This window comes from Aulonocara stuartgranti (genome assembly GCF_965226115.1).
Source record: "Aulonocara stuartgranti genome assembly, chromosome: 22".
Lineage (NCBI taxonomy): Eukaryota > Metazoa > Chordata > Actinopteri > Cichliformes > Cichlidae > Aulonocara > Aulonocara stuartgranti.
The window spans coordinates 16,526,612-16,542,071 of NC_138957.1; the positions used below are offsets into that span (position 1 = coordinate 16,526,612).

At 43.3% G+C, this 15,460-nt stretch overlaps 1 protein-coding gene across 19 annotated transcripts in view; it reads right to left on the reverse strand.

Moving 5' to 3' along the window:
* The window catches only part of dync1i1a (dynein cytoplasmic 1 intermediate chain 1a), a gene marked incomplete at its 3' end in the record, with an annotated part of 77,338 nt that overhangs the window by 8,477 nt on the left and 53,401 nt on the right, over positions 1-15,460 (reverse strand). For 18 of the 19 annotated variants that reach the window (XM_082520828.1, XM_082520820.1, XM_082520817.1 and 15 more), the window contains 2 exons: positions 7,651-7,791; positions 3,950-4,075 (listed from right to left, as the gene is read on the reverse strand). In XM_082520828.1, coding sequence (XP_082376954.1) covers positions 3,950-4,075; positions 7,651-7,791 — 267 coding nt within the window. Of the gene's footprint in view, positions 1-900; positions 1,399-3,949; positions 4,076-7,650; positions 7,792-15,460 lie in introns of those variants that run through there. The other variant, XM_082520822.1, reaches the window with a different exon arrangement.

Genomic DNA, 15,460 nt, shown 5'->3' on the forward strand with positions numbered 1-15,460 from the left:
TTTTCCAGAGTTTAACCGCGTGTCTGTAAGTATGGTAAACAGATGTTCGGTGTTTCGGTGTCTGAGAAGCTTTCATATTCTCTTCAGTTGTTTTAACACTGGACAGGTGACATCTGCTCATCGGTTGTGATGGAGCCAGAGATGACCACAGATCGACCTTTAACCAGCTCGGCAACCACTTGCTGTCAGGTGCCATCTGCAAAAAATTTACAAAGCTATTGCTCTGCAAATACACAGCAGTTCACATTAACTTCTCACATTCAGCCTGCACCCACAACCCCACAGATCTGAAACCAATTCCTCCACAAACATTGACGTAGTTGATGCAGGGCTTAATTTAACTACAACGTGACACACGAGCTCAGCAACCTTGCTTTTATATAGGAATAGAACCACAATACAACCAGCTGGCAACCAGTTGAGTCGAGTCCCCTACTGCAAAGAGAGGAGTTGCAGTCATCAGTGCAAGCTTATATAAACGTGTTGGTGATCTAAAATAAGACAATTATTATTACAAGCCTGTCACTTGCTCAGAGTCACTGCAGTCAGTCTGAGACGACCTGTGTGGTTATTTGCAGAAAGGCTCCCTCACACCAGGCAACCTGTACAACTGCTTAATGATCCAAAGTAGTTCCCAGAAAATCAATGCGATCACTAATTCTTCCTAGTAGCAAAGAAATTCACATCCGAGCTCTAAAGGCAAAGTCATCAATGAAATCACATGGATTCAATATTCGGGGCCATAAATGTTTTCCATAATTTCATTGATAGTTCATTTAATTGCTGCTGAGACATCAAATTGGTCAATCAGATACTGTCACTGGAAGCACGGCCTATGATGCTGATCTATGATAGCAACGCTTCTGTACTCACAGCCAAAGCCGTGACATCACCACATCAGCATCATACTGACCAAAAAGGTAAAAATAATCATTGCAAACAGAATATTCAGAGCAGTCTGAAGCCTGTGTTTGTATAAGCATTCAGAACAGAACTATGAGTGTCACAGGTTCACTTTGGTGTTTGATAAGAGAACATGAGGCCAGTATGAGATGTCAAACTGTGTTTTATTCCTCATAAAGTGTCTTGCTAGAGTTGTGCACAGGAGGAGTCAGAGTGAGTGGGACTGAAGTCGCCACCCAAGATGCCTGCAACCGCTTTGCCTGCCCAGGCTGTAATTAATCGGGAACCAGGAAGAGGGAGACAGCCATTTTGAACCACCCCCCAAGGGGCTGGGCTGGCCACAGCGGGGGGCTCTGGCAGATCGTTGTGTACTTGGTGCCTGAGTGACTTCAGCGTTAGCAGCAAGACAAGAGGCTCAGAAACACGGCTGGCTGGGCTGAAGTCAGGTTTTTAAACAGCAGCAGCTTCAAAATGCTTCATGCTGAGGAACATGATCTGGAAAAACAGAGCAATACCAGTAAGGTCCTAATAAAAACTGCTCTAATCTCTGATGACACAGTTTTTTCTCATTTGTACTCAGTAAAATAAAACAGAAATAACAGTATTTGGTATTTTACTGCACTGGAAAACTCTAAAGGGCTGCTCTAAGTCCCAGGACCACAGCTCTCTGGATGAAACTGCTGGCCATCTCTTTTTTTCACATGCTGTTCCCAGTTATAGCTGTATGGGGGAGTTTGTAGTGACTTTAATACCCACAATACACACACACACACACACACACACACACACACACACACACACACACACACACACACACAAACTCTTAGCTTGTTGGAGTCATAAAACCTTTCAGCCCCGCTCGCTCTTATTGATGACTCTCATGGTTACCATGAACTCAGCATGGAGTCCACCAGCTCAGCCCCTCTCCAGTTTACCACACAACAAAAAAAAAGATGCTAAAATTAGCCGAGCAGCTAGGCTAGGCTGCACTCACTTGGGATCCTAACCAGAGCTCTCTAAACATGAGAGAACATACGGGCTGGCCGCTTTGTGGTGACAGCAGTGTCACGTGGAGGCCGTTTCACATGAAAGAGATGGGGCACAAAAATATCAAACATTTCCACTGCAGGAACCTTTTTGAGGGGGTTTAACAAAGCAGGGAGAAAGATCTAAATAAAGGTCTAGGGAAATTACTTAACCCCTCACCCCGCTGCTTATGGTTGCTTACGGGTTGCTGCTTTCTTTGTGGGTGGAGCTTGCAGGACCACACATCGCCAAGCAGGATTTTAACCATCTAAACTGTTTGTTTTTAAAATTATGGGTAGATTTACTAACACTGGCCTCTGCCTCCTTAAAAACATAAACTAAATGAGGGATGGTTAAAGGCGTGTTTGTGCACTGGTCCTACAGGGATCCAATGTTGTTGCTGTGTACATTCACAAGGGGGCAGTGTCCAGAATACGCAGAGTAACCAGTACTGTTGACTACTCTGGTCGTTTAGCTTCGCTAAGCTTAGCTTCAAATGCAAACTTGTTGTGTGACAAATAACACACTGAACACACTTTTGTGTTCAGAATGTCCCTGTCAAAAAATGCAGATCTGTTTATTTGCATACATAAAATTTGAAAAACCAAGAAATTCCAGCCGTTGGGAACGACCGTAATAAGAATAGGTGTGTTTTACACATCAAGTGTGTAAAACAATGAAAACTGTCCACTGTGTTTCTCTTTCTTCTCTCTGTACTCTCATATTGTTCTCATCCAGTTCAAGGAAATGTGTTAATTGGTTGCTAATTATTCACTAATCTGACACAAATGTGGAACCATGAATTCCACTTCAGTGACTCAATTTGTAGAAACACAGAACAAAAGATGGGCGGAGCTACTGTGATGTCACCCATTGGTAACGCCTTGCTGAAATGAGTGGCTACACATGACTCAGGTGTTCACTGAGGTCAAGTCCAGGCTACATCAAATCTTTGTCTACAGTAGAGTCCCATAAAAAGTACAAGGACTAAAGACAGACTTCATGCTAACTTACCAAATGCGACTCACGGCAGCGCTACAGAGCACCTAAGTTCAGCTGATCAGCTGATCAATGTTTTACTGAATCATCGTCTCATCTTCCACTCTCAGGTTTGCAGACAGTGCACAGGAATTTGGAAAGTACTCAAATTTCCAGAGAACAGGCAAAGAAAGGATTTTTGATTCAATGTCATTAGCTCAGTATTTCCAATGTATATAGTTTTAATGGCACATTTAATGCCGTCTTGTGTTCTAAACACTGATCTGATGTAAACGTCAGTTTTATCTCCAAAATCAACTTTTTGGTTTGAAGGTCGCAGAGACATCCGGAGAGTGTGAATGTTTCTTTTCACTCAGATGAACCTAGTGGGGGCTTTATACACTGAAGAACGAGACCTAAATAGATGAATTATTTGTATGTGCAGGTTTTACTGAAAAAAAAAACAACCTTATTTCTACTGTTACACAATAATGTCAGTGGCTCAAACACACATGAATCACAGCATAAGCAAGTATATATTTATAAAATGATGATTAAAGTTTTTTCACCACATGATGGGTTTTTGTTTAGAATTAAAGTGAAAAAGAGGTGTTTGTGATGAGCTTTAACTATTATCCATTTAAAAAGATCAGTAAGTTAAATTTCAGGCACTAAAAAAAAATCGCTCTATGTGGCAATAAACTTTGGTCATTGCAGTTCACTCAAGCTTTTGGCACCTAGGCGGTAATTAAATCTTGACTGTTTGAAAACTAAACCCACGAGAACTCCTGGCTCCGTGCACCACGGCACTCAAAGTGAATTAAAAAAATGAACTCAGCAGACTTTTTGTAAAAGCCCAGAGCACACTGCCAAAATTTTAACATCATATGAGAAACAACCGAGTGTAATATTTCTGGAAATGCTACGATTATTACTCTGTAATCATTATCCTGCACTTTTTTTAGGTTGCCACAAATATTCTATAAATGTCTTAATTAAGTAACGTGTAAGCACATGTCAGCTATACAGTTAATTCGAGTACCTCTCCTGTATCGTAGATCCAAACTCGACCCTCCGAGTCGCCCACAGCCACCTCCTTCCCTCCTGAAGACCAGCGGACTCTGTTGAGTGCTGAAGCTCCCTCAATGGTCACGCTGGCAGTGGGTACCTGGCAGGCAAAGAGTTCAAACAAACCCACACCGTTAAACAACAAATCAAACAGTTCACGGATAACTGAGTGTAAAATGTGGTGTGTAAACACGTAGGTGTGTCTGCTATCCCCGAGTTGGTCTTGGTTATGTTCCTGATCATCAAAATTAATGCTGCTCGAGGTTTAACACTGCAAGCGACCAAAACCTCCCGATGTTCACTCATGAAAAAATCTTTTTAAAAAAGGAGGTGGTTAAGGTCAGGTTAGGATATGATTGGTGTGCTGGTAAACTCTGACATCACAATGTGATTGGTCAGTTGCAATGTTGAACTTTGGACCAACGTTAGTTTTGACGATCCAGGATCGACACCAGCACGGGGATATCGGATCGTGCTTTTGTGGTAAGGAACAGGCCGAATCAACAGGAAACAAATAAACAGCAATATGGAAACGTGAGTGTTAAACAGAGCACTTAACAAACAGCTTCTGTTACAGCTGCTGTTTGTGTTTGGGAATTTTATTCCTCAAAAAAGAAAAAAAAAGTCAATGAGTGACTTTGTAATTTAGTCTTAAATTCCTCTCATATTCCTTTGATTTTAAAGGAAAATACAGTGAAGTAAACATTTAGGCATAAATCATGCCTCTCGGCCCTCATTTTTTACGACCATAATCGCTGTTTAAACGATTCCCTTTATAGTTTATTGGTAAATGGAAGCATTATACCATTATGGTCAAATTTAGCAAATTTACTATTTATAAAGGGCCACTTTATCCAGCTATACGAGACGGTAAGAAAAACAAAGCTGTCAAATTACAACTTGTAGACACAACAGGATATTTACAGTGTAATAACTCACTTTGCTGTTGTGGGTGAACAGCAGTGCTCACACTGCACCTTCAGAACCCCCTGAAGCCACGTGCACAGTCTACATGAACTGCTCCTGACATGCGGCAGGCGAGTCTGACATATGTCACCGGTGGAGACAGAGGCCTTGGCATCATGTCGCCTCACACACAGAGCTTCTGCGTATTTGAAAGCAGCGCTAACCGCATGCTGCACGAGCGGATCCGAACTGAGCGCTCTAAATTGGTTGTGCATGCGTGCGCGTACGTGTGCGCACTGGAAATGAGAACCAGGCGCACCGCGCAAGCTCTGTTAATGTCGTTATGCCTGTGTGTTTTTAATATGACGATAACAATGGAAGCCTGTTGCTATTAGACTGCGCGCGAGGCAGTGTGCGCGCATGTGTTCGATACATCCGCCTGTGTGTGTGTGTGTGTGTGTGTGTGTCTGAGCAAATGTTTCTCATAAAGCACATTGTTAGTCGAGTTAGGCCGCCGATAATGAACTCTTCCTCTGTCTGTGAAAAGGCTGCTGTTGAGGGAAGCCTGGGAAACTTGTCATCTGCGCTGCAGAGGGAGGGAGGACTCTCAGCTACCGATGGACCCGGCTGAGAGTAACGGGCTTAGCAGATGAAGAGATGCGACACCAAATCCAATTTTATTTATGTACGTAGACTGAAGAAAATGAGACGCTGAGAGTGAAAGAACATTATGAGAGAGGATGGAGAGTAGGTGTTGTCTCCATGGAAACCAAAAGAGAAGGAGAAAGGAGGATCCTTTTATCTCTACTTTTATCCGAGTGATCAAAGGTTTGGTGCCCACTCTGCTCCCAGAGTTGTAACAAAGTATGATTTTAAGAAATGTGGATTCTGCTTCTTAGCTCGACAGTTTGATGCTCATCTGTCCATTAAATATGAGGCTGCAGCCATGACAGTTAGCTTAGATTAAAGGTACAGTCAGTAAATTTGCGATGTTACATAATAAGGAAAAAGGGACACTGTACTCTGAAATATACACTGAATAGTTTGTAATTACATCTTCCAACAAACTAATGTTCAGAAACGTATAATTAATCCATTAAAAATACATAGGAGTGGCTTTGCGGTTTGTGGAAACCGCCATGTTCTCCCACCATATTTGAATACAGTAGCTGGGAAGGACATCTCCCTTTTGACTAACAGCGTTATAAATATGTGGCTAGAGACTGGCCACATACATGGACTCCATATGTGGAGGCTGTGGAGAAAAAGTAGTCGTGGCTATTCGTGTCCATGGAAGGACATTTGAATTTGTGCCTGCGTCTTCAGAGCAAAGATTCGAAGGATCATACGTATGGTTTATTATCAGAGGAGGAGGGAAAGGAAAGAGACAACGCTACCAACATCTCAAGCCTCATCTCCTGAACTCTAACACACAAAAACGTGCATAAATAGGCTGATTTATTCCTGACATTATCCCGGTTACTTATTGTCAGCAGATTACACATGCGACCCTCCCGTCTCCGGACAGCTGACAACAACAATAGCTGGTTATAAGCTAACATTATAGCTAACATCCCAGCTAATGTTAGGCTGAAGTGTCCTAGAAATCACACTTTCCCTCTAATAAACAGTTTGATTACATTCCCTCAAGCATCAGAATCAAGCTAACAGCAGCAAAAACAGCAGCGCTACCAACACTTTGGCACATCCTCAACATCTCCGAATCATTGTCATCATTCAGAAGTGAGCTTCACTGACCTATATCGGATTCCTTTCAAAAGGTTTTACAGCATCTTCCTGAGAAATAAAGATTTAATGTTTTTGACCTTTGTTGGCTGACTAATACATGTTTGTCCTATAGCAGACATCGGAGCTAGGATTATGCACATAACTGGTAAGAAAACAGACCTCAGGTGACTTCAATCTGCAATTTACCTGTACCAGAATATATCCCAACCATAAGCACTGTAAACATCAATGGCAATATTGGCCCAGAATTTCAGTCAATGCGTCCCTACTTTTACACTGTATCTTATTGTACATGTGTGTTAAAACAAAACAAAAAAAACCCTGATTCCACTTTTTGTAAGTGTGTGCGACCTTTAAAAGAAAAATAAGCTGTGTTTTTATTTTGCTCACTGTATAACACTGTCTGCAAACTGTTTAATACTATGACGTGTCCTCCAGTGGCCTTAAATGCACTCGTCTTAAAATAACTGCTTGCCCCACAGCCTTGCGAAACTCAGCCCCTGGTCTGAAGTTTCTTTTTTTTTTATCATTATTATTATTTTCATGGAACTGTGGACTGAGGGCTGGGGCTTTGCTCATGGTCTCCGGCACATCTGTGTTCCCCTTCGAAGGGACACTGTGTGGGAGGATGATGGGACGGGGTTTGTGGGGTCCTGAGGTTCCCTGAACATTGGAGAGAGGTTGTAGAAATGTTAGCGGGATGGCTGGGTGGGAGCTGGGATAAGGAGATGTCAAAGTCTGATTTAAAGCAAGGTCTGTGGGAAACGCCCACGGGGGAATCTGGAATTGTGTGTGTGTGTGTTGGGAGGGATGTGGAGGGACTGGTGGTGGAGGGGTTGATGGGAGGGAAAAGTCTTGGATGTTTGGTTGTGTGGTTCGGGCTGAGGCCCAGCAACAGGCCCTGAGGACACCAAACACACGCACATCAACACACAAAGAGATGACACACAAACCACACCCATCACGGCCTGTATTAGCTACATTCACACACACGCACACACATACAGAGTATGCACACACCTCAGTGTCATTGTTGAGGTTCCACAGGTCCAGGCGGCCCATGCCATCCACGGCAGCAAACATGGCAGGGTGCACGGGCGACCACATGACATCATACACATAATCGGCGTTGTCTTCAAACGAGTACAGAGGCTTGTTGTGCTGAAAGAGAGGAGGAAAAAAAGAGGATATCTGTGCGAGCGTGTATGAGTGACATGGTGTGAAAAAAAAAGAAGAAGAAGCAGAGAAAACGCGGAGAGCGACGGATTACAGCGGATGACATACCAGAGAGAGAGGGAAAAGGAATTGAGAGAGGGAGTGAGGGAGCTTCAGACAGAGTGGCGCTGCCTCAGCCTTGGGGCCTGTCTGGGTGCAGAGCCTAATTAAAAAGCCTAGCACATTCACACAGCGCCATAAAACCGCTGGGAGAGATGAAAGAGAAGGCCTCTCCACAAGGTGTACTGTAACCTCAACACAACAGCTGTGAGAGAGAAACAGAGACAGAAAAATAGGAGGAGGAGGCGGGATGGACAATGGTGCACAGGAAGGTGTGTGTTTGTGTGTGTGTGTCCTTGCAGGTGTGCAAGGAGAACCTGACTGATAATGGTTTAAACCAACTATTTAACACTGAAACTAAATCTAACAGAGAGATCTATATGTTATTTATGTGCTCAGAGGCATCGTTTTACACTTCCGAAACAAATCTGTCATTCCTCGTCTGGTAGACAAACTCATCCCATTATACTGACCTAAACAATTATGTGTTTGTGACGTTGCGTCTCCATAAAGTCCTCGTGACAAAGTCAGAGGTCAGAGAACAGATGCAGTCAGCTCTCGCACCGGCGTCCTCCCTTACTGTGCATGTTTGGTTTTGTGGTGCATGCACTGCACTATGCAGGACAACACAGCTGCCTACAATGAGAGCTGATTGAACTTTGACCTTGAACTACACTAACCTCTGGGAGAAAGACCAGTTGGTGAAGTCAAGTCAAGTCAAGTCAAGTCAAGTCAAGTTTATTTATAGAGCACATTTAAAAACAACCAAGGCTGACCAAAGTGCTGTACAGTAAATACAGATAAAAATACAATAGAACACAATTTCGTAATAACACCTCGCTGATAAAAATAAAATAAAAATATATAAAACAAATAAATTAAACCTTTCTAAAAGCCAATGAAAAGAGGTGAGTTTTAAGAGCGGTTTTAAAAGTTTCTAGGCTTTTGGAGAGTCTGACGTGAGGAGGTAAACTGTTCCACAGTCTGGGTGCAGCCACAGCAAACGCCCTCTCTCCCTTTGTCTTTAATTTATACCTGGGAACATCTAAAAGCATCAGGTCGGCTGACCTCAAAGATCTCCTGGGGCGATAAGTACTAAGGAGTTCTGACAGGTAAGAAGGTGCAGTGCCATTTAAAACCTTAAAAGCCAGCAATAAGATTTTAAAATCAATCCTAAAGGCAACTGAGAGCCAGTGGAGAAAGCAGAGAACCGGAGTGATGTGGTCTCTTTTTTTTGAACCGGTCAACAGGCGAGCGGCAGCGTTCTGCACCAGTTGAAGGCGATGTAGACAGGAACGATCTAGGCCAGCATAGAGGGAATTGCAGTAGTCTAGCCGTGAAGTAATAAAAGCATGGACCACTCTTTCTAGATCGTTCCTGCAAAGGTAAGACTTGACTTTGGCTAAAATCCGCAAATGATAAAAAGATCCCTTAACTACAGAGCTGATTTGTTTATCAAGTTTAAAAGCATTGTCAAAAATAACACCAAGACTCTTAATGGAAGAAGTGCAATCGGAGGTTAGGGGTCCCAAAAAGTCAAGAGAGAAGTTGGGATCTTTAGGAAGCCCAAACACAATGACTTCAGTTTTGCTTTCATTAAGGTGTAAGAAGTTAAGAGTCATCCAAGTCTTAATGTCAGACAAGCAGGAGAGTAGCGGCTGCAAAGAAACATTGCAGTTCAACCTCAGAGGGAGGTAGATCTGAATATCATCGGCAAAGATGTGGAAGGACACATTATGTTTACGGAGCACATCGCCCAGAGGGAGCAAGTACAGAATAAACAACAGGGGGCCTAGTATGGACCCCTGAGGTACGCCACAGGTTAAAGGAGCTCTGGGAGATGACAGTTCACCAAGGTGAACAGAAAAACTCCTATTATTCAAATAGGACTGGAAAAACTTTAAGACAGTGCCCTTTAAACCGACACAATGTTGAAGGCGGGATAGCAGTATGTTGTGATCAACAGTGTCGAAGGCTGCTGTCAGGTCCAGGGTTACTAAGACAGCAGCACAACCAGAGTCAACAGTTAAAAGCAAATCATTAAAAACTCTCAGAAGGGCGGTTTCTGTGCTATGCCGAGCTCTAAAACCAGACTGGAACTTCTCATAGAGATTGTTATTGTCAAGAAATAGCTGGAGCTGCGTGAGGGCGGCTCGTTCCAGTACTTTAGACAGAAAAGGGAGGTTGGAAATGGGCCTATAGTTAGAGAGTAGGGATGGATCTAGATTAGGCTTTTTAAGGAGAGGTTGAACAACAGCGTGCTTGAAGGGTGTTGGAAAACAACCAGAACTGAGGCAGGCATTGATCAGGACCAGAAGGAAAGGTCCGACTGAGTCCAGAACCTGCTTCAGAAGCCGAGAGGGGATAGCATCGGTGGAACAGTTGGTAGTCTTAACCTTGCAGACTATTTCATGCAGCTGAGAGAGAGAGATTGGTTCGAACTGATTAAAGGCAGAATGGCACAAAGACAAAACACAGGGATTGGAAGGTGAAGATGGAATGACAGACTGCAGGGAGGAAATCTTGTTTACAAAGAACTTTAGAAAGTCATTACAGAGAGTGGCAGAAGGTGTGAGGCTGGTGGATGTGTAAGGATTTACAATGGAATTTAAAACATGAAACAGAGTCTGAGGTTTATGGACACTACTGCTAACCAGGTTTGATATGTAGGAGGACTTGGCCTCTTTAACGGCTTTCTGATAGGTTGAAAGAGAGTCTCTGAGGATATTAAAAGAAATGTGCAGCTTGTCCTTTTTCCATTTTCTCTCAGCACACCTACAGGTGCGCCTGAGAGCACGAACAGAGTCTGTAATCCAGGGTTCAGCGTGAGCTTTGGGACGGAGTGTTTTTAGGGGAGCGATGAGGTCCAAAATAGAAGTACATGTTGAGTTGAAAAGAGCAGTTAAATCTTCTGCACACAAGGAATCAATCCAGTCCACCGTGGAGAGCTCAGAGTTGCTAAAAGTAGCAGAAAACTGAGATGGTACATGGGTATTGATGATCCGGTGACGGCGTGAAGGAGGTTTAACTGCAGCATCAGAACAATGTGCAGTGGCAGAAAATAGAACAGGACAATGATCGGAGATACACGCACTCTCACAAATTTCAGAGATGTGGATACCCAAGCCGTGAGACATGACAAGGTCCAAAGTGTGACCCTTCTCATGTGTGGAGCCAGACACACACTGAGTAAGGTTGAAGGAATCCAACAGTGAAACAAAGTCTCTAACCAGGGGTTTAGATGGACAGCACACATGAATATTCAGGTCACCAACAATAAGAAAATGATCGAAATCTACTGAAAGCCCTGAAAGGAATTCCCCAAACTCACTGATAAAGTCCTTGTTAAATTTGGGAGGACGATATACCACTGCAATCAGTAACGGAGTGGATGAGTTTAGTTTAAAAAGCTGTAGTTCAAAGCTGGAAAAAGAGGAAAAAGAAATCTGATGGCAGTCATAAACAGATTTAAAAACACAGGCGAGGCCTCCGCCTTTGCCAGAGGACCTGGGAGTGTTTAAAAAACAACAGCCTGGAGGAAGAAGCTCAGAGAAAGCCACAGTCTCACCAGCGCGTAACCAGGTCTCCGTCAGGAACATAAAATCCAAGTCGTAAGAAGAGAAAAAATCCTTGAGCAGAGACGTCTTATTGGAGAGGGATCGAGTGTTGATCAAAGCCATAGATAAGGTGAGATCAGTAGCTGTCATCGGGGTTGATATGCGGGTGAGTGGGCGTAGGTTAGAGTTTGTAGCACCAAATCTGCGGATCCGTGGCTGTAGGAGAGCCGATGACCGAGGACCCGGAACGGAAACAGCGAGCGACGGACCCGGAGAGTCACGCAGGAAGGGAGCAAACACCAGGCGTGGGCCGGAGATGGCAGAGAGTCGCCTACCAGAGGAGAACGCCGCCGCCGCAGGTGAAGGCTACTGCTTGTGCTGCAGTTTACTCACACTAGGGGCAGTTGTCTCAGTCCATGCCTGATCACAAATGCCTCTCCCTCTCCATGCCCGTGCTGCCAGTACGCTCTTTAACTCTCAGTAATTTCCTCTTCACTGTCTTTCCTTCATCCTTAACGTAAAGAAGCATCTCAACTCCTCCGTCTGTTTTTCCAACACACACTTCATTATGATGTAACAGTACAGGGAGTGCAGAATTATTAGGCAAATGAGTATTTTGTCCACATCATCCTCTTCATGCATGTTGTCTTACTCCAAGCTGTATAGGCTCGAAAGCCTACTACCAATTAAGCATATTAGGTGATGTGCATCTCTGTAATGAGAAGGGGTGTGGTCTAATGACATCAACACCCTATATCAGGTGTGCATAATTATTAGGCAACGTCCTTTCCTTTGGCAAAATGGGTCAAAAGAAGGACTTGACAGGCTCAGAAAAGTCAAAAATAGTGAGATATCTTGCAGAGGGATGCAGCAGTCTCAAAATTGCAAAGCTTCTGAAGCGTGATCGTCGAACAATCAAGCGTTTCATTCAAAATAGTCAACAGGGTCACAAGAAGCATGTGGAAAAACTAAGGCGCAAAATAACTGCCCATGAACTGAGAAAAGTCAAGCGTGCAGCTGCCAAGATGCCACTTGCCACCAGTTTGGCCATATTTCAGAGCTGCAACATCACTGGAGTGCCCAAAAGCACAAGGTGTGCAATACTCAGAGACATGGCCAAGGTAAGAAAGGCTGAAAGACGACCACCACTGAACAAGACACACAAGCTGAAACGTCAAGACTGGGCCAAGAAATATCTCAAGACTGGTTTTTCTAAGGTTTTATGGACTGATGAAATGAGAGTGAGTATTGATGGGCCAGATGGATGGGCCCGTGGCTGGATTGGTAAAGGGCAGAGAGCTCCAGTCCGACTCAGACGCCAGCAAGGTGGAGGTGGAGTACTGGTTTGGGGTGGTATCATCAAAGATGAGCTTGTGGGGCCTTTTCGGGTTGAGGATGGAGTCAAGCTCAACTCCCAGTCCTACTGCCAGTTTCTGGAAGACACCTTCTTCAAGCAGTGGTACAGGAAGAAGTCTGCATCCTTCAAGAAAAACATGATTTTCATGCAGGACAATGCTCCATCACACGCGTCCAAGTACTCCACAGCGTGGCTGGCAAGAAAGGGTATAAAAGAAGAAAAACTAATGACATGGCCTCCTTGTTCACCTGATCTGGACCCCATTGAGAACCTGTGGTCCATCATCAAATGTGAGATTTACAAGGAGGGAAAACAGTACACCTCTCTGAACAGTGTCTGGGAGGCTGTGGTTGCTGCTGCACGCAATGTTGATGGTGAACAGATCAAAACACTGACAGAATCCATGGATGGCAGGCTTTTGAGTGTCCTTGCAAAGAAAGGTGGCTATATTGGTCGCTGATTTGTTTTTGTTTTGTTTTTGAATGTCAAAAATGTATATTTGTGAATGTGGAGATGTTATATTGGTGTCACTGGTAAAAATAAATAATTGAAATGGGTATATATTTGTTTTTTGTTAAGTTGCCTAATAATTATGCACAGTAATAGTCACCTGCACACACAGATATCCCCCTAAAATAGCTAAAACTAAAAACAAACTAAAAACTAATTCCAAAAACATTCAGCTTTGATATTAATGAGTTTTTTGGGTTCATTGAGAACATGGTTGTTGTTCAATAATAAAATTATTCCTCAAAAATACAACTTGCCTAATAATTCTGCACTCCCTGTATATGCCCAGAGTCCACTTCATCAAGCGGGCCTGGGCTCAGCACAATTAGCTGTGTCCAAACATCATACACAGACACTATACTAGTCAAACAAACTGGACTTTGGGGGTCAAATATAGGGGTGGGTTTTTATAATCGATTCATCGATTAAAATCGATTCTGGCTTGGATAACGTAAAATCGATTCATTAAAATCCTGAATCGATTTTTTAATATAAATTTATTTTGTCCGAAATGCCAGAATCTCTGGTGACATCTCACAAAATTTCAAGAACCACCAAACAGTAAATGAGAGCAGGTACAGGGATTCTGCACATAGACTTAAACACACAGCGCGACCCGCGGATCAGAATCAGTTAGATGTCGCCTTTCTCACAGTCGGGGCTGAAAGCCGACAGCTCGCTGATCCGGGTCTGCGCTTTGTGTTCACGCCCTTTATGCGCTGATTCTAAAGCTGTTAGTTTGATCTCTCTCCAAACAATATTGACCGAACCAGCAGCAAAAGAAGATCCAAACGCTTCACATAAACATCGTCATGAATTCACTCTTTTACTGTTTTGCTTCCATTGCGATGCGCAGCTCTCTCTCTCTCTCTCTCCCTCTCTCCCCCCCCTCCCCCCCCCTCTCTCGAACAGTTTCGCTTTCTTCATTATTCGCTTGCTTGTTACACACAAGTCTACTGTTGTTTACAGCGCTGTCGGCCGCTGTTTTTTTCCCTTTTACATTCTTCCGAAAAGAAAGCCTCATTTCTGCTGTTCAATACTGAACAAATTTAAACTTTTTAATATTATTCAAAATGCAAAATGCTTAGCCGTGTGTCTAATAAAACCGCTGTAACGTCAGAGGTAATGTTCATTAATTAATGGTTTTCTTTCGTTTTTGATGTACTGCAGAATATTTTTATAAAATCCCAGGCCAGGAAAATCACCTTCATGTTTTTCTGTGTTTTATCTTCAGCTACTTTGACACAAAGGCATCTGCTGTGATGCTCACACCTTGGATAAAGTCTTGCGAGTGTCAGCTTCCTTTTTATAGATACAAAAATATGTAAATGTTCTGATCTGAATTATACTTCTGACTGTCAAAATTTCCCAGATTTAAATCGAATCGAATCGAATTAAATCGAATCGTGGATCAAATCGATTTGGGACCTTGTGAATCGGAATTGAATCGATTCTAGAAATCAGTGACGATACCCAGCCCTAGTCAAATATACTCGGGCACAGAACAAATTCCCACACCAGACAGGTTCCCACACCTTTCTGTGATATAAAAAAGGTCACGATCTTTTGCTGATCAAAAACTCAGATATGTAATACAAACCCCATGTGTCCCACATAGGGTCAGTACAGCTTAATATGTGTGTTAAAAACAAAAAAACCTTTTCCCAAGCTGACTGTTAAGATTCAAGAAGCATACAAACTACATTCCTTGCAGGTAGAGTGGGAGGAGTGGAAGAGAGGAGACAGGCTGGCTAGAACAGCAAATGAAAGAATGCAGTCTCTCCCTTTCTCTCTCATTCCTGCTCCTTTCTCTCCATCACCTTTACTCCCTCACTCTACGGCAGATCTGAGAGCGCGCACTCGCATACACTCGCACACAAACACAAACAAACTGAGCCAAGCCAATTTCAAGGCTCGATTGAACCTGTTTTCCAGCCGGCAGGATGACAGCAGAGGTCATTTTTCTCCATCTCGCAGTTCCAGCGTTCGATCGAAGTCGTACCTGTTTATGTTCTCTCTCTCTCGCTTACTTGTTCTTATTTTCGGGGTTTTATGACAGCCGGTTACACTGCACGTGTGATTTTATCGAGATAATCAGTCTTGAAGCAAAACACCTCTGTTTCCCATTCAA